At 51.7% G+C, this 23,881-nt stretch overlaps 8 protein-coding genes across 8 annotated transcripts; 3 read left to right on the forward strand and 5 right to left on the reverse strand.

Moving 5' to 3' along the window:
- The first annotated feature begins 269 nt into the window (after positions 1 to 269).
- Positions 270 to 2,634, forward strand: TrAtP1_011182 (uncharacterized protein). The gene has a single exon (XM_014093336.2). It carries the CDS (start codon positions 703 to 705, stop codon positions 2,182 to 2,184), a length of 1,482 nt encoding a protein of 493 aa, XP_013948811.2. The 5' UTR covers positions 270 to 702; the 3' UTR covers positions 2,185 to 2,634.
- TrAtP1_011183 (uncharacterized protein) lies at positions 2,359 to 3,921 on the reverse strand (the record flags this gene model as incomplete). The annotated part of the gene is made up of 3 exons (XM_014093337.2): positions 2,359 to 2,562; positions 2,650 to 2,963; positions 3,246 to 3,921. The coding sequence occupies 3 exons, from the start codon at positions 3,919 to 3,921 to the stop codon at positions 2,359 to 2,361; spliced, it is 1,194 nt and encodes a 397-aa protein (XP_013948812.1).
- Positions 3,922 to 4,580: 659 nt separating this feature from the next.
- Positions 4,581 to 6,467, forward strand: TrAtP1_011184 (uncharacterized protein). The gene has a single exon (XM_066115004.1). It carries the CDS (start codon positions 5,128 to 5,130, stop codon positions 6,202 to 6,204), a length of 1,077 nt encoding a protein of 358 aa, XP_065971101.1. The 5' UTR covers positions 4,581 to 5,127; the 3' UTR covers positions 6,205 to 6,467.
- Positions 6,468 to 7,535: 1,068 nt separating this feature from the next.
- TrAtP1_011185 (uncharacterized protein) lies at positions 7,536 to 9,739 on the forward strand (the record flags this gene model as incomplete). The annotated part of the gene is made up of 10 exons (XM_014093339.2): positions 7,536 to 7,640; positions 7,705 to 7,725; positions 7,799 to 7,847; positions 7,909 to 7,984; positions 8,060 to 8,250; positions 8,331 to 8,365; positions 8,436 to 8,556; positions 8,617 to 8,960; positions 9,019 to 9,141; positions 9,203 to 9,739. 10 exons carry the CDS (start codon positions 7,536 to 7,538, stop codon positions 9,737 to 9,739), a joined length of 1,602 nt encoding a protein of 533 aa, XP_013948814.1.
- Positions 9,740 to 10,196: 457 nt separating this feature from the next.
- TrAtP1_011186 (uncharacterized protein) lies at positions 10,197 to 11,835 on the reverse strand (the record flags this gene model as incomplete). Its single annotated transcript, XM_014093340.2, has 4 exons — positions 10,197 to 11,233; positions 11,336 to 11,385; positions 11,478 to 11,703; positions 11,790 to 11,835. The coding sequence occupies 4 exons, from the start codon at positions 11,833 to 11,835 to the stop codon at positions 10,197 to 10,199; spliced, it is 1,359 nt and encodes a 452-aa protein (XP_013948815.1).
- Positions 11,836 to 13,783: 1,948 nt separating this feature from the next.
- On the reverse strand, positions 13,784 to 17,707 carry TrAtP1_011187 (uncharacterized protein). Its single transcript, XM_014093341.2, has 3 exons — positions 16,809 to 17,707; positions 14,934 to 16,747; positions 13,784 to 14,861 (listed from the first exon to the last, which is right to left on the reverse strand). The coding sequence occupies exons 1-3, from the start codon at positions 17,562 to 17,564 to the stop codon at positions 14,120 to 14,122; spliced, it is 3,312 nt and encodes a 1,103-aa protein (XP_013948816.2). The 5' UTR covers positions 17,565 to 17,707; the 3' UTR covers positions 13,784 to 14,119.
- A 1,266-nt stretch (positions 17,708 to 18,973) lies between these two features.
- Positions 18,974 to 21,656, reverse strand: TrAtP1_011188 (uncharacterized protein). Its single transcript, XM_014093342.2, has 3 exons — positions 20,430 to 21,656; positions 19,416 to 20,356; positions 18,974 to 19,353 (listed from the first exon to the last, which is right to left on the reverse strand). The coding sequence occupies exons 1-3, from the start codon at positions 20,821 to 20,823 to the stop codon at positions 19,309 to 19,311; spliced, it is 1,380 nt and encodes a 459-aa protein (XP_013948817.2). The 5' UTR covers positions 20,824 to 21,656; the 3' UTR covers positions 18,974 to 19,308.
- Positions 21,657 to 22,592: 936 nt separating this feature from the next.
- Positions 22,593 to 23,138, reverse strand: TrAtP1_011189 (uncharacterized protein; the record flags this gene model as incomplete). Its single annotated transcript, XM_014093343.2, has 1 exon — positions 22,593 to 23,138. The coding sequence occupies one exon, from the start codon at positions 23,136 to 23,138 to the stop codon at positions 22,593 to 22,595; it is 546 nt and encodes a 181-aa protein (XP_013948818.2).
- Positions 23,139 to 23,881: the final 743 nt, after the last annotated feature.

A 23,881-nucleotide genomic window follows, 5' to 3' on the forward strand; every position in this document is an offset into this window, starting at 1 on the left:
GCCTATGCTCTTTGCGGCAGTGTAGCCTACGCGCGGCGCCCTCGTCTTCAACTTGGCTTGGCTCTAACTAATGGCTTCATTGCAACGTGCTGACAAGGATGGGTTGAATGACTCGGGCTGTCATGTGCCGGCCGCCGAACTAAACACGTAAAAACATACGAGCATTCTCTTCTCTTCGCATGTTTCCTCGTGCTGCTTAGTGTTTGGCCGGGGAAGTTGAGCTAAGCCGCGTTGATGCTGGTCTTCCGTCCTCACGGCGGTGGCGTCCCGGATTTTGTTGCTGCAGATGCGGAGAAAGATTCAAGACATGCCCGCTTCTGCATTGAGTGCATCTGGGCCTTGCTTGATCGATCAACCTTTTTGTCGGTTCCACTTGAGCGATGCCCCCGAATTTCCCCAAATTTTTCTTTTCACGCGGAGAGCCAGAGTTTTTTTTTTTTTCTCTGAATCTATTGTTTTTTTTTCTTGAAATTAAAGTGATACGAAGTGGGATCAGCAATAGGTAATTTCGCTGACCATTACTATTACTATTTCGTGCTGCTTAGTGGCGGGTCCTTTTTTTCCTCGACCAAAGCAGAAGATCGATCTCTTGTGCTTGGCAAAAAGTCGACACCAGGGATCGGCTCGATATCAGACCAGGTGTCTGGCAGGGTAGACTCGGCAAGCACAGAGAGCGCTTTTCAACCCCCATGGCTGACGAGAATGGACGACCCCAATGCTAGCCAGGTCGACGGGGACGCCTTCATGTCCCCGTCCTCACTCTCGCCCTTTGACGAATACGCCGCCAACCCCAGATATATCGAGCTTCAAGAGGAGCTGCGAGGCCTGCTCTTTGCGGGCGTGTCCAGTCTCGACCCCAGCAAGAGCACAACGCCCGAGCCGGCGTCTGATGAGGCCGATGACCATGAGCGGACCCCGGTGCCGTCGTCAAAAAGCCTCGACTTTTCAAGAGTCTCAATACCCAAGATGAGGCTGGTCAAGTATCTCAAGAACTGGGTCATTGAATGCTCGCCGTACCTGGACAAGTTTGACGAGGCACGGCACTTTGGCATCCAGGTGCCGCTGCTGGCTCAGAGCTCGCCCGGCCTGTTCTACGCAGTGCTCGCCTTTTCAGCAAGGCAGATGGAGCGAAAGGCCTGCTTGGAGAAGAGCTACGACAGCCTCGAGCTGTACCAGGAGAGCATCAGGCTGCTGGCCCCCGGGCTGCAGGCCAAGGACCCCAACATGCTCGTCACGGCCTGCATCCTCGCCGTCCTCGAGCTCATGTCGGGCAGCCCGCGCAACTGGCGGCGCCACATCGAGGGCTGCGCGTCGCTCTTCGCCTTTTACGAAGTCACGGGCTTCTCGGGCGGGCTGCTGCAGGCCGTCTTCTGGTGCTACGCGCGCATGGAGCTCTGCGGCGCCATCATCTCAGGCGGCGCCGAGAGCACGGTGCTGAGCCTGGACAAGTGGGTGCCGGCCGTGCCCGAGGGCATCGGCACCACGCGCGCCCAGGCCGAGGACTTTGTCAAGAGCATCTTCTACCAAAAGGGCCGCGAGACGCCCGACATGCACGCCAACTGGGCCGTCTACCTGTGCGCAAAGGCCTGCGACCTCGTCTACCGCCAGGTGCGCCTCGTCGAGCTGGGCGAGCACGACGACGCCGACGACAGGCCCCTCGTCGACCGCTGGCGCCGGCTGTGGGCGGAGCTGCAGTTCTGGCGCGACACGCGGCCCAAGTGCCTGCTGCCCATCATGACGACGGAGCCGAGCGAGAACCAGATCTTCCCCGTGATTCTGTTTGCCCACTGGGCCGCCATCTCCAGCAACCAGCTCTACCACGCGGCGTGCATCGTCATGCTGGAGATGCGGCCGCCGGGCGAGGCGCTGCCCAACACGCTCGAGTACTCGGCCATCTGGCACGCCCAGAGGGTCTGCGGCATCTCGTGGACGAACCCCCACCGCGGCAATCTCATAAACGCCATTCAGCCGCTGTACATTGCGGGCAGGCTGCTGACGCACCCGAGAGAGCATCTGGAAGTTGCGCGGATATTCAAGATTATCGATAGGACGACGGGATGGGGCGCCATTTGGCGGCTAAAAGACCTCGAGGCAGAATGGGGGTACGAGTCGGGGGGAGATTTTGAGCATGATTTGATACCCTGGTGGGGGAAGAAGTGCATTTGCTCTCACTTTGCGCATTAAATGATAACAAGGTATATATGAGACAGCATAACGGCGGTATGAAGCAATTTTTCCTGTATATAATTTTTAAAACGCCATGTATAACACCTCCAAGCCTAGATACAAACATATAGGTACATATTACAATCTGATGTCAATTTAAATTGAACCACTAGGTAGTTCGCCCTGTAATTCTTATTCCGGAGGGAGAGGAACAGGAACAGGAGCGCAGCCCGGAACGTAAAAGTAGTTGCCGCTGTATACTGATGTTTTCAGCAGAAAGGAGATGAGGCCGTCGATGCCCGTTTTGCCAAACGACTCAAAACCGCCTCTTGCCGAAACCATGGTTCTCGCAGCTTGGGCGTGGGTGAGCGATGTGTCGAGGTTGGCTTCAAAGAACTTGAACAAGGAAAAGGGGGGATTAGCGGTTGCATGACGTTTTAAAAAGAAGGGGCAAAAAGGAAGAACAAGAGAAGAAAGGCTTACCGCTTCCGAGCTCAGTATCAGGGCCATGGCCACAGTCTCAATGGACGGCCTCTTCTCCACTGAGACGGCATGCCTGATCCACTCTATACAAGCCATCCGATAGCGCTCCACCTTGCGGTTACACTTGACTGCCTCGTCTAGATCTTCCGTGTTCATGGCGCGCCGGTGGTAGGAGACGTACAGGATGAGATTCAGCAGACCTGGGTTCCTCATGGCAAAGGGGACGTAGGTCGACCTCAAGCGCTTCTCTACAAGGACGGCCTGGCCGGGAGGGAAACACGCCGCGTAGCCATACTTGAGGACCCAGTCCAGATCTGGTGGCGGTGATTAGTATGGACACGGACAGGATATGCACAAGGTATTTGCGTCGGGGTAGAGACATGTTGGAAGGGATAGGACCCCCTGCTTGTGCATACAATCGCCGTATTATGCTTGTCCTAGCAGCCAGAGTACACTCCACGGGCACTCTGCAGCCAAGCATGATGGACAAGATCCGCGCAAGATGGTATGGAGAGGTGAAGCAGGAGATTCTCATAGTAGTACCAGTACTAGCACATGCACCTTTACAAAGAAGGGAGTAGGACATGTCGACTTACAGTAATTAAAGATGCCGTAATCCTCGACCGACAGCTCCCAGGCAAACTGTCCGTTCCACGCATCTTTCATAGTGTCGCCAATCATCTGCCTCGGGCCAGGCGAAGCCACTCTCCGCACCATGGCGCCTTCTTTCGGGGCAATTCTCCGAAAACCCTGGTGTCCCAATCCGGTATTTGTAGATGAGTGCCAGGCCTGGTGTGGGTGTTGCAGGCCATCTAGACTGGCGGAAGTGGAGTACGATTCGTCGATTTGGGCGGCATCATCCGCATCTAGCAAATAAGGCGGCGAAGAGGATGCTGATGAATAGGAAATGATGATGTGATTCTTTCCCTTGCTGCTACTGGTGGCAGTACTTGACCCTGCTTGGGCAGCCTTGCGTTGGCGGCGGCGGGCGTGGGAGTCCTTGGCTACATGAGATCGGATCTGGCTGATGCGCTTTGCCGTTGTGGATTCGCCGGGATAAGCTGTGTTGATGAATTCAAGGTTAACCACTGGCATCCTCGGTATGGTGGTGGTTTTGGCAGAGGCGGCAGAGGTGGCGGTTGAGGAGCGATTAGGACGAGAATGTGATGGCCGAATAGTTAGGGGCTTGGAGTTAATGGCGGGATGGTTCCACGAGCCACTATCAGTATAACGGCCATCTTCATCATCGTCGATGCGCTCGACCATAGCCATGACTAGATTCGCTTTCTATCTGAATAATAGGGAGATGGGAAAAGTAACCTCGGACCCAATGCCCAGAGAGTGGATATAACGGAGGCAGGACGGGGACAAGGCCGATTGTATCAAGTATTGGGTATATCAGGAGAGTAGGCTTTGTCCAATTAAACGAGCATATTCATCTTTGGGGTAGAAGCTCCCGAGGCATTGCTCAAGAGACATTCTCGGGGCGCGACGAAGGGGAGTTGAAGTTGCCGGGATGGAGAGACGTTGGATGATCCGGGGGGCCAATAGTAAGCCCGGGCGCTGAGATGCAAATTCCTATACGGGGATGGTCTATTCGGTAAGTGGGGACGTTGCTTGTAAGATACACGCAACTTGTATACCAGTGGTACTTGACAGTTGAACAGATACTTTTGAAAAATATTCGGGATAATTACATCACTAGTAGTAGTATATATTCATCTATATAGGGCTATGCATCAGCAATTAAGCAGTAGAGCGCCAGTACTGTCGTCTTCACGATAGTCAAGCTGCCGTATTAGTGCGCAACGGCGCAAATGCGGAAACAGCAGGGTGGAGAAGTACCTAAGACCACCCCACCAGGCAGTATAAGAGGAGCTGCTTCCTGCAAGGAGTCTATAGCAGCTGATATGAGCACTCTTTTCAGACAATATTGCTGTTCATATTGTTGTTCATGCACTATGAACGAATCATGTACAGAGTGCAGCACACCAAGATGAAATGCTGACAGGCAAAGTTTTGGTATCGATAGCGCTTCGTTACGAAACATCCATGACTCGAGCTTCTACAAAAGCCACTCCATTCAACGTCAGCTCCCCCCCCCGCGCCACAAACCTCCATCCATGACCAGAATGGCCGCGCAATTAATTGCACTCCTCGCTAGACCCTCAAGCCTCAGGATCCCATTCCTTCAAGGCTGAAAACTCGAGGGCTAAGCCAAGGCGGCATGAGCCGACATTTTCCCGCGAGGCATCCGTGGCGCAGCCGCTAGAGCTACGCAAGTGCTACCCCTAGCTCGTAGTCCATCAACACGCTGTATTTATACTGTCTGGTATCGCGACGCTTTTATGACGTGATATAACAAACCGCAATACACTCTCTCGACAGTAAAATCTGCATAATCGCCGCATAGAATCCCAATTGAAAAGCGAAACACTCGTCGTTGGTTGGAAAACCCACTTTGATTCATCACCAGCCATGGACAAAGGCAGTGGGAGCTCAGATAGCAAACAGGCCAAGGGCAACAGCGATGCGACAGGCAGTTTCTCACCAGATCTGCCCCAAGAGGTGATTCCGTTTGAAGCATCAGAACCTCCGGCATATCAAGAGTCGCACCAAGAGCCATCGGCCTCAGCTTCAGCATCACACTCGCTGTCACTCTCAGCATCCGCATCGACACTGCAGGCGCCAGCATCAGGCTCGGCCCTCGTCCCAACCGTCACCTCGCCATTCAACTTCCCCAAATACAGCAAAGACGGCTCCGCGGCGGATGCCAGTCCTCCCGTCTACGACAACATTGGAGCGTCCAGCAGCTCAAACGCCGCTCCACGACCCATCGCCTTTCCCCAAGTCAGCCCGGATCCGGATGCGGCGTTCCTCCCCGCCTATGCCCCGGTGCTGCTTAGCTACGGCATCACCGAGCAGACCTGGCGCTCCTTTCTCAACACAACCTCCGCCTTCTTGACGGCCAAGATATCAGACCGTGCGCTGTCACACGCCACCGATGTGGCTGCGCACATTGGCGAAAACCCCAAAAACCTGGGCAAGAATGTCATTGCCCAGGCAAAGTCCATTGGCAAAAACGTCACGCGGGACGCCAAACGCGGAAACATCATCGGCGCCGCCGTGGGCCTCATCGGAGGCTCCATCTCGCTGCCCATCTCGACGGCCTTTGGCATCGTCGGCACCACGCTGTCGCTCCCCGGATCGGCCATTGGCGCCGTGACCAAGAAGCCGAGAACACCCCAAGAGAGAGCGGCAACATACGCGGCCGTGGCAAACGAGGAGTGGCTTCACAGGCGCGGCTTGCACGCCCACCTGTTTGATTCGGCGGGCCTCGCTCATCTGTTGGGCCAGCCATTGGACAGCTTTCTGAGCAGGGCGTGGGAGACAAAGGGGGTTGACGCTGCAGGACAGATGAGAGCCCTGGAGCCGCTGATTGCTGGGCTTGAGATTGATGAGATGGCGAATCTGCAGCTGAAGACGCAGACGCTGTGGCTGGTGCTGATACCTGGGCAGCCGTCCTCTTCGAGCGAGAAGAAGGTAAAGAGTTGATGGCGTTGGGGTTTGTGAAGAGGGAAGAAAGAGATATATACCAATTGTTCATGGCAGTCACGTAGCTTGGGTAATGTTTGTCTTTGATAAGGTCTTTTAATTTACATGTATACACGAGTTTGAACCATCTTGCAGAAACTCGAAAAATGCGATGCGAGTATAAAGATTTCAGGATAGAACATACGACACATTTGTTCCTTCAACCACCCAAGTTTTATTGATTTTAGATCCATTTCTAACCAACTAAAACAAACAAGTCTATGGATTTAATGCATAATCCCCGACTTTTCGCGGCGCATGTGGCCCTTGCAAACGGTCTTTCTAGCTATCAAACGTATGAAGATACTATTGCACCTAAAAAGCAGCTAACAAAGGCTGCTTAAGCACTGTATCCGCCTTCGAATCTTATGTAACTATACAAAACTGTTTTGAGACACAAGTCGTTATAGTCGACTAATTGCGATTGATTACAACAGCTTCTGTCTCAAAACACAGTGCGCAATATCTTTGCTACCGGCCTTCTAACTCTTGGTGTGAATATATATTCACATGAAAAGAACTTCAATTGGTATTGATGATTAATGTCCATCTCCATTGTCATACAAGAGATGGCAAGCTGCGCATTCCTGGATCAGCTTCCCGCTGGCCACTCACAGATATGCTGCTACCCTATAGCTTCTGGAATTCGCGCCATACCTACATTCGCTACGCAGCTAGGGAAGTCTATCTAATTGCCTACAAGCACCTTATCTCAAGTAAGCTTGTCCAAGATTGCCACCGAAATCATGTGGCTTAACCGAGGTGAACAAGCAGCTTAACAGCCTGGCGATTGCGTGCTAAATCGAGGCCCCCTCTCCAAGCCCGCAGAAAACTCACCAAATAAAGTTTAATCGTTCAAATGTCTGCAATGATAAAAAAATGTGGGTCAAGGTAAAAGAGCGAACCGGACAAGAATCTCCCAACACTGTCTTATTGCACAATGACAAAATCCATCTCTTCAACGCTGTGGAGTCTCGCCGGGATACAGACTGTTGCCAAGTAACTGTCCTGGACACAAATTGGCGCCGTCATACGTTAATCAAACGGGTGACGAGCAGGGCGTGATAACACTAAGCTGCTTTCATTGCTCATATTTCATTGTCACCTGCTGAGATAGCGAGCTATTTTTTTTTTCTTCTAGCTAGGATTAGGATTCGGTAGCCAACCAACACTCTTCACTCCTAGCCACAGCTCTCAGACATTTTTCTATTCCTGTTCTTCTCTTTTCTTTTCCATCAGCTGTTAATAAAGCCGAGACACAAAAACATTTTCAAACACGGCTTGGTTGGAAAATGATAGAAGAAGCGCCCTCTCCTGTCCTGCAGGATGCATCCACCGACTCCAAATCGCACGACGTCGAAGACATTGTCGAAGAGACTGCAGATCAACGAGTATTGGTAAGATGCTGCATGGAAGAATTACGATTTGCTTGATGCACTTTGGCTTACACTGCAATGATAGACAAAACTCGGGTACAAGCCTGTACGTTGAGAGAATATTTGCTCTCCCACTCTGAGAGAAAAAAAAAACGGAAAATCCTAACAGTCTGCTGTAGGTGCTTCACAGAACCTTCAACTTGTTTCACAACTTTTCGACGACCTTTGGTGAGTTTTATCACCCTAGTATTTGACGAAATGAATTATTAACAGACACATCACATTATAGCCGCTCTTTACTTTATCGGCGGTGTTCGAGTAACCTTTTCAACCGGCATTGCTGCCGGCGGCAATCTCGCCTACTGGTGAGGCTCCATCTCTCGCTCATCACCATGAGTTGGTTGTCTTTTTGCCCACTTGCTCATGATACACCCCAACAGGACAAGCTTCATAGTCACCTGCGTCTTCACATTCATCAGCGCTGCCGTCATTGCCGAAATCTGCTCATCGCTGCCGCTTGCTGGGTCAATCTACCTCTGGGCGGCTGAAGCAGGCGGGCCGAAATACGGAAGGCTCTTTGGCTATGTCGTGGCGTGGTGGAGCACAACTGCCTGGACGACATTCTGTGCGAGTATGTTTTGCTCTTCATCTTGGGAGGGGGAGATGAGTGAATGAATCCAGCAGACTGACCAAGATTCTCGAACCGTACAGGCAACACGCAAGGTGCTGTCAACTACATGCTGTCTGTACGTCTCAAAACCAGTCTCTTAATTCAACCAACGGCTTCTTGATCAGACTGACTGACAAACTTGATAGGAAACTGTCGTCTTCAATCTCGACTTCCCTTCAGACCCCTCAGACGTCAAATTCCGTGCCGTGCAATGGATCTGCACCGAAGTTCTGCTCGCCTTGGCAGCGTTATGGAATCTTCTTCCTCGTATGTTGTTGCGTCCCAATTCTCTTGTTCCGTAACCCCCAACTCAACGCCTTTCAACAGCAAAATATTTCAAATGGATCTTCTATCTCTCAACCGGCTCCGTCATCCTCGACTTCCTCCTAAACATGATTTGGCTCCCCATCGGCACGGCCCAGACCATTGGCTTCCGCTCTGCCCACGATGCCTTCATGACCACGTACAATGGCACCGGCGCCTCTCCCGGCTGGAACTGGTGCCTCTCTTACCTTGCAACGGCCGGCATCCTCATCGGCTTTGACGCATCGGGCCATGTCGCCGAAGAAACGCGCAACGCCAGCGTAACTGCGGCCCGAGGTATCTTCTGGAGCACCGTAGTCAGCGGGATTGGAGGCTTTGTCGTCGTTATCCTCTTTCTTTTCTGCACTGTAAGTTGACATTCGGTGCCATCACATGATGAACCAGTCTAACTCATCTCTGCAATAGCCTGACCCAGACACCCTCTTCTCCTACGGCAGCGTTCAGCCATTTGTGCCTCTATATGCTGTCCTCCTGGGTAAGGGCGGCCACATTGTGATGAATGTAGTCTGCATTGTCGCCTTGTGGTTTGTATGTTTTGACCCTTGCTTTTCCATATACGCTCTCATTCATTCACTTACACTTATTTTAGAACACTGCCATCGCCATCCTCGCCGCCTCACGCCTCGTCTTCGCCGTAGCCCGAGACGGAGTCCTGCCCTGGTCCTCGTGGGTTTCTCGAGTCGTCGACGGCCAGCCTCGCAACGCCGTCATCGTCGTCTGGGTCGTCTCATCCATCATCACCTGCACCATCCTGCCCTCCTCCGTGGCCTTTACATCGCTCGTATCGGCCGCAGGTGTTCCCTCGGCCGCAGCCTACGGGCTCATCTGCATTGGCCGGCTCTTCTTTACGCCAAAGACCTTCCCCAAGCCTGCCTGGAGCCTGGGCCGTTGGAGCAAGCCCTTTCAGGCGATTTCCGTCCTGTGGAACGGATGGGTGGTCGCGGTACTCTACTCGCCATATGAATTCCCCGTTACAGGCTCTACACTCAACTACGCACCGGTGATTATGGGTGCTGTGACAATCTTTGCGCTGCTTTCCTGGTGGTGGATCCCGGAAGACAGATGGCTGCCGAGCCAGCGGATAAAGGAGCAGCTCCTGGCAGGAGAGTCTGCGGACGAAGAGTGATTTATTGGAATGGGAGCAACGGAAGTGGCTTGGTGCACGTCTCATATCGATACCCAGTATAATACAACTCTTTAGTTGAAAGACGAAGAAAACGATCACTGTGTATGTCATTTACTTGCAATCTTGTATGATTTAATGCCTAGACCAGTCTACGTCAACTGGTTGAAATGTCGACTAGCTCTTTACAAATCTTCAAGAACATGGCCCGTAATCTTTGCAATAATTGATGTCATATTTTGATAACCACCACCATCACTAATACTTTTCTTTCGCCATCTGGATATCTCAACCATCACCGATATCAATGCCATGCTATGCAAATCATTTTATTTCATGCCGAGTCCCGGCCCCCAAAACGCCAAACGTCCCTTTGCTCTTAAAAAAAAGACACCAAAGAGAAAAGAAAAAGGTATCACAAAAGGAAACAAAAAAAAAAAACGACATCAGAACAAGCAGCTCAAGCCCACCAGTCACCCTGGTCGCGCATGGCCTCGGCGACCTTGACGAAGCCGGCAATGTTGCTGCCGGCCACCAAGCTGGGCAGCTCGCCGTCCTTGGAGGCAACGTACTTTTGCGCCGTCTCGAGGCCGGCCAGGAACGCGCTCTTCATGATGCACTTGAGCTTGTCGTCGACCTCCTTCTCGGTCCAGGTGAGGCGCTGGCTGTTCTGGGCCATCTCGAGGCCCGAGACGGCGACGCCGCCGCAGTTGGCGGCCTTGCCGGGGGCGTACCAGACGGACTTGGCGCCCTTTTCCTTGCGCTGGGCCTCGAACAGGTCGATGGCCTCCTGCGTGCAGCCCATGTTGGAGCCCTCGGCGACGACCAGCACGCCGTTGGCCACGAGCGTCTCGGCCTCGGCGCGGTTGATCTCGTTCTGCGTCGCCGACGGCAGCGCCACGTCCACCTTGCCGACGTGGACCCAGGGCCGGGCGCCGTGGAAGTACTTGAACTTGTCGGCGTAGTGGAAGTCGGTCAGGGGCCGGCGCTGGGCCTTGAGGTCGGCGATGGCGGCGACGTGCGCGGGCGTGAAGGCGCCGTCGTCGGGGGCCACCAGCGAGCCCTTGGAGTCGGACAGCGACACGACGGTGGCGCCCAGCTCGATGCACTTGAGCGCCGCGTACTGGGCCACGTTGCCCGAGCCCGAGATGGCCACGCGCTTGCCGGCGAGGCTGCCCTGGCCGGCGTGCTGCAGCATGTGCTCGACGTAGTACACCAGGCCGTAGCCCGTGGCCTCGGGGCGGATCAGGCTGCCGGCCCAGCCCAGGCCCTTGCCCGTCAGCACGCCCTCGAAGCGGTTGCGCGCCTGGCGATAGGCGCCGAACATGTAGCCAATCTCGCGGCCCGACACGCCAATGTCGCCGGCCGGCACGTCGGTGTCGGCGCCGATGTGGCGCGACAGCTCGCGCATAAAGGCCTGGCAGAAGCGCCGGATCTCGTTGTCCGACTTGCCCTTGGGGTCGAAGTCGGAGCCTCCCTTGCCACCGCCCATGCTGACTGTACAATGGTTAGCGTTCAGCGCTCGGAGACCTTCTTCTTCTTCTTCTTGCCTGAACAAGTGAGACGAAAGACTATAAAAGGGGGGTGGTTATTTCTCACGGCCAGTCAGAGCATTCTTGAAGATTTGTTCAAAACCGAGAAACTTGAGACTATACAGAAATATCAAGTTAGCTCCATGGTCTTGTTGTTTCTCCCGTCTGTCCGTTTGGAAGACGGCAAGTGATCATCTTCTTCTTCTTACATGGACAAGTTGACGGTGGGATGGAACCGAAGTCCACCCTTGTACGGGCCCAGGGCCGAGTTGAACTGCACTCGGTAGCCTCGGTTGACGCGCAGCTGGCCCTTGTCGTCCTCCCAGACGACGCGGAACTGCAGCACACGCTCGGGGATGGACACGACCTCGAGGGCGGTGCGGTACTCGGGGTGCTCCTGGAAGAGGGCGCTGTCCTCGAGGGTGCTGGCCAGCTCTGTTGGTTCAAGTTAATATAAATACATGTATGCTATGTATGTATATATATATATATATATATATATATGTATATGCAACACTCACCCTTGTAGGCCTGCTCGAATTCGGGCTCGCAAGCAAGGTTAGACATTGTCGATGGTGTCTTGCTGAACCTTGCTATCGTCTAAACTGATGGATATTATCTAGCAGGATAATGGTTACGTCCAACCTTCGAAAGTCTGTTGAAGCGACAGCTAGATGAATCAAATCACGACAAAGATGGATATGGAACAAAGTAAGAGAGAAAAGAAAAGGAGGAAACCAAACCCGGGGAAAGACGCTGCTCTATATAGACGTTTGCTGTGGGTGTTGCCTATCAAACAAGCCAAGACTAAACTTTCCACTCTCGGCGAAACTCGACACAAAGAAGGCAGAAAGTATAGATAAAAAAACGAACCCGGAGGACTGTCCATCCCACACACGCCCCCCCCCCCCATGAGACGTTACGTCTCCAGAGATCTAAAGCCGTGGCTTGATACTTCAATTACTAGCACCAAGCCTTTTCTTATTCTTTGCTCCGAAAGTCGCTCACGGGGTGTGTGTGCTGCTTAGATGAGACGGGCATCAACACCACCAACAAGGGCCTATATAGCCAGGATTGCGAGAAACATCCAATGCACCTCGCCGGTAATCACTCACCGTGGCTGCAAAAAAAAAGCATGCCCCACGCTTTCAATCTTCAATGAGAAAAAAAAAAAAAAAAAAAAAAGGCGCCGAGAACTACGTCTCACACGCACAAGGACCGATTTCCGGACGAAATATGCTTTGCAATCAAACTCCCATTGTACCAAAGGCAACAAACAGGGAGTGTACACAGAGAAGAGGGACCCCTAACCTAGCAGCGTGGCGGCTTGATATCTTTCCTATCTATCCCAAGCCATGATCTCATCAAGTAAACCATATCGATAATCAAAAGAGAAAAGCCGATCGATCCACCAAATAAAGCCCACGACGCCCCCCCAAAAAAGGCCGACATCGAAACAAGCCGATATCTAAAACTTGAAAGCTTTTAGCGCGCCCATTTCTCAACTATCAATTGTCCCTATCCGAGCGACCCCGTCCGCCGTGATTGGTCAGATCCGCCTCAAATCGGTTTGTCGATACAATTGCGTTCGCGCAATGCCCATTGGCCAATCAGCAGCGCTTTTTGCTGGCCGCCGCCTGGACGGCCGTAACCGGCATTGTGGGAATTGAAAGTTGGAAGCACACGAGCTATTTCTGAGGCTTACAGATTTATCCATTCTAGTATCCCTGCTTGTGTAATTCATTATATTCCGGCATGACATGTGTAATTTGCCTTTGTCTGAGCCATTAAGAGGACCTACGTGGCAGAATTGCCTTATCTCAGCACCGTAGGTGACGCCACCGCATTACACTTTTGTCCGCTGGCACATGGCTGTCGGACCAATCTATACATTGCCAAACGAGCCTTTATCAGAGTTCAAAAACATCCAATGCGTCTAATTTAATTCGATTTAATACCATATAATTCAATTAGTCTTTTTCACATCATTTCTCTTCATTACGCGTCCTAATATAAATATACCCGGTCCCATCGTGTTGAAAAGGCTTCACCGCGCCAATCTCCAAATAGGCCCGATGCAGCCTCACAATAATACATTGCATGCACTCTAGACCTACCTGTATATTGCGCGCACACAAACCCCCATTCTCCGAATTCTCCCGCCATGCCGCTGTGCAAATCGCCCTCCTCGCTTCCCGCTCACCTTTACCGAAGCAACATCAAACCGCCAACATAATAAGGTCACACAAAGATTCCAAGTGCGGTATCGGAGTGGCACGGGAAACCGCCACGCCAAGATTCTTTCAACTGGCCTGACAAACGCGGGAGGCGACCGCAGCAATTACTAGCAGAGACTAGCATCTGAAATTGCGCATAATAGTATTAGCGGCACTGCCTGTTTTGGGCCTCGGAATAAGCCAAAACTAGGCGCTGCGTTGCATCAGCGCCGAACGTATATACGCACCTCTCGGCGATGCAGACAAAGACTCCAGCATCTCCTCTCATAATACCGGGACGTAATTGGATTCTAAATGCTCTTCTTTTATCTTTAATGATACGCTATTCCGACTAAGTAAATGATAAATCAACAGCTGTGATATACACAATCGATCCCATACACTTGGTGACATGCCCTCATAACACGACTACCAATCTCTCTTCTGCACCCTTTCGCATCGCATTATCCCACGCATACATCATACACATCCAAACGATGAATACAAATAGCAAAATTCAACGTTAGCTCTCCTCGCTTGACAAGGATAAAATAGTAGATCAACGGGAAAAAGGGTTGCATGCATCATTATACATGTCCCCACATACTCGCTCTTTCGCCTCTTGCCCCCATCTCTCACCAAATAGCCGCTTGATCTGCATCAAATCTGGAAAGCTCCTTGCCTGCGTCTTCCAAATCCTTCTTAGCCTTCATGCGCATGTAAAAGATGGGGCAGTCCTTGCTACTGCAAATAACCTCGCAGTGCATGCTGCCCTGGCATCTCTGGCATTGCGTCCACAGCCGTCCGAACCGCACTTCCAGGTCTGATACTCGATCCAGCGTCTTGTTGTACAGCTCTCCGACACGCGGCGCGCAATCGCTGCAAACTGCGCCTGCACTCTCGTGCTGGCCTGTGAGTGGCTTCTTGCACCCCATGCACGTCTGCGTCTTCTTGGCAAACTTCATCAGACCTCCCACCGTGGGGGCAGCAACCGAGATGATACGCGTGTGGTCTCCATTCAGCAGAGACCTGGCCTTTGTCTCACCCAGAATGGGCTCAAAGATACGGCCAAGCGGCTTCGCCAACTGGTTGTCCAAATAGTATTTAGTGTCGATCGGCACGTTATTTTCCAGCACGTAGATTGGATCCTCCGACTTTTCAAAGTTTTTGGCTCCCGCCGCACCCCTCACCATGACATACGCCACTCGATCGCCAAGACCAGGAGCCGAGCCGGCGTCACGCTTCTTCATCCTCTGTGCAAGCTCAACGTGCGCTTGCTTGGCTGCATAGTCCTCCTTGGTCAGGGCCTTTGTGATGACCAGTTTCGACATGTCAATCTTATTCTGCAGCAGATCTGCAATCGTATTTTTGACGTAGCTGTTTTAGCAAAAAAAAAAAAAACATGTTAGTGACCTGATAACACGCAACACAGCCAACATTCCAACTTACTCTTGTGCACCCTGGACGTCTCGGTCAATAAGAATCATTCTCAGCACCTTTTCAATCACCGTCTGCGCTAGCAAGCAGTTGTCACGCCGCACTGTTTCCAAACCCTTGGTGTCCATCTTGTCGTATTTCTCCGTCCTTGTCCAATACAAGCCGGCATATCGCTTCTTGTTGATGAGGAGATACGGGAAGTAGACCTTTTCGAATTCCAGCTTGATTGGTTTCAAAAACTTGTCCGACACAAACTTGGAGGCTTCCTCGCCCAGTTTCATCGCCTCTGCGAGATCCTTTGTTCCAAATTTGACCATGACGGAATCGGTATCACCATAAATGACCTGGGCATCGTGCGCGTAGCCATTTGCGATATTGTACCTCTCTTCCACCTCTCGTTTCGTCTTCTCAATCATCTGACGACCGAAACTGGTCGTACTACTTGCGATTGCGAGACAAGGCAGCTTTCCCGTTGTTGCACCCGTCAAGCCGTAGACACTGTTGGCACTGACTTTCAAAGCCAGCTGTCTACCGTTCAGCACAGCCTTCTTGAAGGGATCCGTCTCTTGGGCAAGCTCTCGCTTGGCCTGCTTTCTGGCAGAGAGCAATTCTTCAAGAATCTGAGCGAGCAAGCCCTTGCGCTTTGCGGCCGTCACAAACTGATCTCCGTTGGGAGTGATGATGTAGTCGACGTCTTTTTCGAGCTTGAACCTCTCCGCATCTCCTGGTCTTAACAAGGTTGTGTAGCAAAGGTTGTGTGCCTGGATGATGCTTGGATACAGAGAAGCAAAATCCAGCGTAGCAATAGGCACATCGTAGTATCCTCGCGTTGGCTCAATAACTGTTGCACCTTCGTACTGGGCTTCTGTCCCCTGAGGGGCAATATTAGGTATGACCAGCTTCTGTTCTAGCGCCTTTCGGAAAAGCTGGCTCACGAACTTGATCTGCTGTCCACGTGAAAGCAAAAAGTTGAAAGGAACACCCGTGACTCTGGCCATCTCTGTATAGTTTTCCATACAAGACAGCTTATCCATCAGTCTCTGGGGAAGATAGGCGTCCTTCAAGCAGTAAAGCGCCAGACGACGTCGCGACTCGGGTGTTCCGTTGAACAGTTCTGTAATCATGGTGTGATGCACATCTTCCTTTTGCTCGCCCAAGAATTGTGAGCACACAGAGTTGAGGGTGTAACTTCGCAGGTGATGATCTCGCTGGACCAACTGCAGCATGTCGAGCTGTAATCTGCCATTGGTATTTGTAGTCTTGGTGTCTCGGCTACCAATTTGTTTACTTGTAAAGTTGGTATCCTTCACCCTGGAAGGCTTGCTGGGGATGCGCGACCAGTATTCAAAGCCTTGCACCTTGAGGTGCTTTGCGCGGTCAAGCAGGTAGGGGAAATCAAAATTGGAAATGTTGTATCCGGTAATGACGTCTGGATCGACCCGAACGAGGAACTGCTGCCACTCGTGAAGCATCTTCTCCTCCTTTTCATAGTCCAAGATTTGCGTGGCCACAATGGAGCTGGTCGTGTCCAAGCAAAAGACGTTTCGGATAAAGGGCTTCTTCTCTCCGTATTTGGTCACGACGTTTGCAATCTGAATAACCGGATCCATGTCGGCCTCGGGGAAGATTCCTTTGCGTCCGGCGCACTCGATATCAAAGGACAGGATACGTAGAGGAGCCATCTTGGCCCATTCTCCTTCTGGCTTGTGGGCAATAAGGTCGACGTAGTTGATTTCGGCTTCAATCTGGCAGTTGGATTGCTTGCTGTGTTCTGGAATCAGACTGTAGCTGCCGGCAGGGGCTTCCACCCACGACATGCCTTGAATCTAATTTGAACATTATGTTAGCCGCAACACTCTACCAGTAGATCTAGAATCAATCCTTCACCTTGCAATCAACCATGAATCGCAGCACGTATTGAATATTGTCATACGTCCTCAGACCACCGTCCAAAACCCCCCACATGCCTTTCCAATTGGCAAAGCCCTTCTCTATTGTTGATCGCACCGAGTTTATAAATTTGGGGTCCGTGACTGTGATTTTGAGATAGGGACTCTGCACGTTGCCCTGGTAGTGATAGATGTCTTCTCTCATGGCCAAGCTGACCGAGTGGATCGCAGGCTGGTGCTGAGCGACCTGCGTCTCGAGATATGCCTTGAACAGAGCGCAGTCCTTTGGCTGGAAGGACATTGGCGCAGCCACATAAAGGTAGTGCTTGAAGTCGGTGACATGCAGCATGACGGAGTGCCCCTCCATCGTCACGCCGAACAGCTTCACGGTGACCTTGCCGCCATCCAGAGTGCCTTCCTCGGCCTCGATGGACTGGAAGGTGAGGCTGTCTCGAGAAGGGACAAAATCCGTCACCGGCGGCCGGTCCCATGCCTGGTCCTTTTCTGTATTGTTCTGCTTGCGTTCTGATATGTCTTGGCTGAGCTTCTCGAGAACTTCGGATTCGAATGCGCTCTTGGGCTGGCCGGCTCCCAGCTTGGACCCGACAGGTTTCTGTGAGCTGAGGAAGCGAGGTGTCGGTACGGGTTCATCCACGTCGGTCTTTCGCTTCTTGATGTTCGATGGCGAAGAGATATTCTGGCCGGTGCGGGACTCGCCCAGCACTCGCTTCTGGGGAACAACCGTCGCAGCCATGGTGATCTTCTTTGCGCTGTATTTTCTCTAAAAGTTGCGTGTCAAGCAAGATCGGGGCCAGTTACTTCTCATCATAGGACAGGTCCAGAGGTCTGTGGAGAGAATTGTCGGTTGCTGAAGGGAAAGGTGGGATTTCTCGCTGCACGACCGACACGGTAATATTTCCAGATGCCGGCACATACGCGCCGCTGGACCGTGACGTGACGGTCCCACCTGTTGTTTAATGGGCTTTGCACGTGAGTTGGCGTTGCTCTCGCCACTGTATTCTGCACTAAGCAGCTCTCCGGGGGCTCCCGCCACTAAAAACCTCCCTCCAGGAACGAGAACCAGGCTTTTCCCTACTAAGGCGCAGAGATTCCACACAAGAAGACGCCACCACATGCTAGGTCTGGTCTATAGGCGGAAATTACTGTATTCTCTATTACAAGCTGGCTATTAGAAACATCAAGGTCGCATTATTATAGTAGGCTGCAACTGCTCTAGAGAGCTAGAGTCACAGATGAGAAATCTAGAGAGCTTCAGCAGCCCCCTCATCTACGGCACAGCATGACACTCCAAGACTACGAGGTATTATCAAAACAAGTATTTCCTACTAGGCAAATTCTCGACAGAGTATAAGGGAAAAGTAGATTTATAACGCCTGTGAATCGTTACAAGATGGCACATGGGCGGGCAAAAGGCAGCTTTAGAGCTCAAGAATCGAGGTAGTGCCGCAATACCAGAGCGGCACACTGCCAACAAGTCGACCTCATCTGCACAGTTCCCACATTCTCAATTAGCAAGTATTCCCTGATAGAAGCCCACAGTACATCTGAGAAGGTGAAAAGAAAGCAAGCTGTCGTATCAGAGGTGTATTCTTGCTACTCAACACATGTCCCTTGCGGGATCATTTAGTTAAGCCATGCATTTGAAGAACATTCATCATGAAATAGCGGCCAAGGGGAGTAGATAAAGTGTCACTTCTTTTCTTACCTCGTGCATCGCGCGTGTTTCTTTATCCTATGAGATAAATCCGAGGCGTCATGTCATGGCTACACGATTCCTGAGCTGGAGCTCATCGTTTGTTTTATTCGAGTGGTGGCAGCTTGTGCGGATCGGCACATCCACAGAGCAAACCACGAGGCACAAGGAAGAAGAGAAGAGAGGGAAAAGAGAGGGAAAAGAGAGGCAGAACGGGCAAAGAATCCTAAACGGTAGAAAAGAGAACATTTAGCCGGGGCTCAGCAGTTACTGATGCAACATCGGGCAGCTTGGCAGCTTGTTAGGTAACAGGTCGCGTGACTTGGAGTCTGCGCGGGCAAACAGCTGCCTCTCATGTTACATATCTTCCCGAGATGCAACGCAAAAGTGGTCAGATGCATTCATCACTTGAAGCCATACAAATCTATTGCTTTTAAAGGAACAAATTGCAGATAACAACGCTTTCAACCTGCTCAACTTCCATTCTAATTGCCATAGAAGCTGTTTAAACTAAACAATACAGTAAGTGTTTATATACAAACCGCAAGGCAGCAAGCAAATTTGTTGCACATGCCATGGTGCCATCATCTAACCCCCAATATCTCTGTCTTGCGTGTAACCGTGATCTCTCCCTCGCCCCTGAACGCCAGCGCTGTATAAGATGTAAATAATCCCCTCGCCCATCTATGTCTTCCACCCCCCCCCCTTTTTTGCCTACTTGAAATCTATAGACGTCGGTATTCTTCCTCAGTCTCTTTTCACTTCGTACATCGACCCCCATTCCTTATTGTACCTGGATGGTTCCGAGATCGCACCAACCATTAACAGGCTAAGAAAAGTCAGTTTATATTCATGCGTCAGCAAAGAGAGACGATCAAAAGCGCAACTCACAAGACAACTAAGATACTTGCACCAACTACAAGTGTTTCCAATCTTGTAAAAGTTGTGTATCAAAACGACAAAGACAACGATAACGGCCACGAGAGCGGCAGCTCGCACAAGCCACCAGGCCCACCACAGAGGCTTCCTCCCCTTGAAGAATCCAACCGGGTTTTTGTAAAAGGGAACGGTATCCGGGTCTTGTGCCCCGGGCACCGCCGAGTAAAAGGGATCTGGGCCAATTCTCCGCCGCAACGAATTAGGAGAATGGAGAAGGCAGATACCCAAGACGAGACCCATCAAGAATCCTCCAATGTGAGAAAAGTTGTCCAGGCCAGGCAACAGACCAAGCACGAAAGAAATAACCATGTCGATTATGATGAATAAAAGGTCTTTGACGGGGCTTCGGCGGTCCTTCCACGAATATAGCAGATCAATCAAAGTAAGAGCAATGATTCCGAACAGAGAGCCTGAAGCTCCTGTGGAGGCAATACCAGGGGCAGCGTAGTTGCCTCCCATGACGAAACCGAAGATGCCAGCGCTCATGTAGACGAGGAAAAATCGAATCGACCCAATTGCAATCTCCATCTCCTTGCCGATGGTGAGCTGCATAAGCAGGTTGAAGCCGATGTGGATAAGTCCGGCATGCATGAAAATGGGAATGATGAAGCGGAACCACTGGTTGGGAGCAGGCGATTGGTTCGCGTTGCCGTCGAACTTGGGGTTAGGGACATCGCCGCCGAAGCCACACAGCTCCGAAAGAGGGCAGAACTGTGTGCTCTTTGTGGCGTTGGGACAAAGAAACTGCACCTCAATGGTGGAGCCCTGAATCTCCTTGATGTTGTGCATGCAGGGCACATATCGGGCGCCCATGTTGATGAGAACCTGTGTCGATGGCCCGATCATGGGGTTGAACTGGGGCTTGATCATGATGGGAGAGCCCGTCAATATACCTGTCAATATTATCATTGTTAGAGTCGCAAGCTATCTCATACTTGTGGAAACCCAAAGTGTTGCCGTCCTTACCATTGCGCACCACTTCGGCAATGAAAACAGCAGCTTGCGCCAACGAGAAGATGTAAACCAGCCATGGGATGCGCTTTCGATTAGAGCCTAGCATGCCCAGCTCTCCAACCCGAACTTTGCCTCTCTTGTCCCGCCTCTGACCCGACTGCTCGGCCGGCGCGTCGTAGATGTGATCGTTGATGTCGGGGGGATTTGCTCGTGTGGTCTTGCAACGGGATATTCTCCGTTCTCGATCCATAGTAGTTTGTATCTTGGTGGTAGAAGCCTTGCTGGGAGATGTCGCTGCCGCTCGCACCCGGGCCTGGATTCGAGTTCGTTGGGTATGCGTGATCGTCGAATACGGTATCAAACGGCGACGCACCTGTCTGGCCCTGGTGGTTTGCAGGAGCGCCATATGGGCTCCCGTAATGAGGATCCGAGTAGCCTGGGTTGTACGCCTGCGGCAGGTCCGAGTCTGCGGAGGGCGCGTGCGTGTGATCGTAGTAAGGGGGGAGCTTGGTGGCTTTGAGGCTGAGGGTTGTCGCCATAGTAGTAGTTGTTTGCTGCCATGGCGAACGGGCTGTCCCGCGGGCTCTAACGCCACGCACAGAAGAGATTAAGGAGGGGATAGAACAAGGCCAAAGGCAGAAACAAGGGCCGGCGTCAGTAACGAGCGAATGTCTTCCGTGTCCAGGGAATCAGCGTGTCGCGAGCAGAGCAGAAGCCGCGTCTTCTTTTAGGTTCGAAAGGTATGAAGGAGAGAGAAAAGTGAAGTAGCATGTCTCGGTCGTGGTTAAGGTTGGCTACGGGCGATTACGTAGTGGATACGATCAAAAAGCCAAGCATTGCAGCAGTCGAGGCTGTGTGTGATTCGTACCGGTTGCCAAGCCAAGCTCGCCGCGTGGTTTAATATGGATACGGAGATGCAGGTCTGTGCTCGTGCAGCAATAGATCGCTAAATTGCCACCAGACCAGACTCGTCCCGTTTGTTTGGCAGTTTGGCACAGGGCTGGGATGCCGGTGTTTCAGGCCTCGGGATCTCAGCGGGGGACGTCAAAAAGCCTGGACACGGCTTGGCAGGCTGAAACTGAGAGCCGAGGAGATGAAGGCACCCAACATTGAAGAAGGACGCAAAAACGCTGCCTTGAAACAAAGAGATGCAGAGCTGCAGACAGCTGTGAAATACGAGCCCCAGCAGGTGGCTGCATGCACCGCCCAGCGATGAAACACGCAGCGCACAGCTCTAGGGCTCAACTCATGCTCTTTTCAACAGCAAAGTCCCAGCCAGAGCGCTGACGTGGTGGAGCCAGGGGGTTGGGTTGGGCTGTGCTGTGGGCGATCAGAGGCTCATGAGCATGCTCGTAGTCGAAAATGCTCAAGTGCTGCTGCTATTTTGGACGCATCGAGGGCGGCCAGCCTATCATTTTGCCCCTGCACTGCACAGCACAGGGCTGGATGAATATTCAAGCACCGGTTCCCCTTGTCTTGTGACGTTTGTTTCCGCTTGCGTGGGTTCGTATACTTTTAGCTCTTTGTACGCTGAAGAGCCCCAGCACGGCGCATTGCAGTACATGTAGCCCACGCCAAGTTTCGCACATGTTCTTCATTCCACGCCGTTGTCTTACGCGTACACTCATCCGTCAGATCGGATCAGATCAGTCTTGTCCGACATACGAATGCCGTTCCGCGAATTATTCCCCAAACTGTAAATCTCCATATGGGCATATTGCCGTTGCAAGTAAGCAACACCCGTAACTATGGACTTGCGCAGACTCCACAAACAGGTGGGCAGACACGCATTAGGTATCAATGCTTGGACGTTAGCATGACAAAGTGCTCAAGTGATTATCGTTTTAAGCTTGAAATGCTTGAATTTGTTTTGTCAAATGTGGCGATCCTTTGTTCGCAAGAGAGTAGCATATACCGAGCTGAATTAACCCTAAGCTTCTCTTTATTTGCCCATGATTAGATAATTCATGACGCTCCTCGGCTCTGTAGGTATTTTTTTTTCTTTTTTTTTTCTTTTGGAACAAGCCCTCGTCATTGACCATATTCCATACATGTAACGTATCCAGACAAACATATAACCCGTACATATAATACACACGAAGCAATCATAGACACATGCTATATCGCATCGTCGACATCATCATCATAATCGTAGACCTTTCCCCTCTTCCGAATCTATTTCTTCTTTTCTCCCTGCGAGTCATCAGATGACGAAGCTTCGTCCGCCTTTCCCTTGCCTCTCCAGTTTCCACTAAACACATCGGCAACCTGCTCAAAGATGATGTCGCTCATGCCCTTGCCCTCCTGAAAGCTCCGGTTATGCTCTTCCGCCCTCCTCTCTTTCCAGCCCTCGTTTTCGCCGCCCATCCAGATGTCCTTGAGCACGGAGTTTTTATTCTCTTCCTGCTTTTGCTTATGCGCGGCCTCTCTCTCCTTTTGCTCCTTTAGCAGTTGCTGGGTCCTCTTTGCGCCTTCCGGCAAGCCCGTATCGAATATTGATCCCACCCTACTTCCAAGCCGGCCGTATACAGACTGTCCTGTGTATTCGTACGCAAGCTGGTTGGTGCAGAGCGAAAACGTTCCCACCAGCACAAATAATCGGATGTCGGCTTTTCTGGGAGGGAGCAGCATGGCTAGAGGGGTCAAGATTGCTCCAGCGAGCGCCGTCTTGTGTATGAATTCATTGCGAGGCGGGAGCGGGTTTTCAGGTTGCTCAGACATGGTCTAATATCTGGTTGTGGTAGGTATATCGTAGGGTCCGGCAAAGGCGTGTGCACGCCAGAATGGTGAGATGCGGGTATGAGAATAAGAAGGATTCAAACGTAGGTTTACTTGGCGAATTTCGTTCGATAGAGTGCGCAGCGCAGCTTATGGAATGCGCAATTAAAGATCAGTGGGAGTGACGAATGATGGAGAGCCGAAAGATTCAAATCGGTTGCGCAAATCATCGCAACTTTTTTGCGGGGCTGATGATTGGTGTGGCCAATCAGATGACTTTTGCTGGCCGCCTCGGGCGATGCTCGCCTTGTCTGCCCATCGTATTAACGTTCAGTATCAGTGAGCATTCGTCAATAAACCCAATTCTTCGTTGGCACTGGAGAAAGATTGCTCATCAGCCACGCGTAGGCATTATCGATCCGATTTACAAGTTGGGCGTAGCAAGTGATTGGGATCCTGCCGAGATCCGGGGGGCAGCAATTAGACGATAGTTCAAGAACTATAGCCCCCAAAACCTATTATCCGTCGTTATAAGCATGAAAGGTCATCCCTCGCCTTGCATTCTCTTTTGGAACAGAGGAAGCTGACAGCATGTTGGCGCACGTGTGCATGGTTCTGCATCCTTTCTGCTGGACCGTTGTTCTGGTTCGGCCGCGGTGATGTACCAATTAGGATAACGCAGCGACGTCGGATACATGCATCGAAACTATTGAAGTTTTGATCGAGGTCAGTTCAATGCTGGGTAC

This window comes from Trichoderma atroviride, chromosome 6 (assembly GCF_020647795.1).
Source record: "Trichoderma atroviride chromosome 6, complete sequence".
Classification (NCBI taxonomy): domain Eukaryota; kingdom Fungi; phylum Ascomycota; class Sordariomycetes; order Hypocreales; family Hypocreaceae; genus Trichoderma; species Trichoderma atroviride.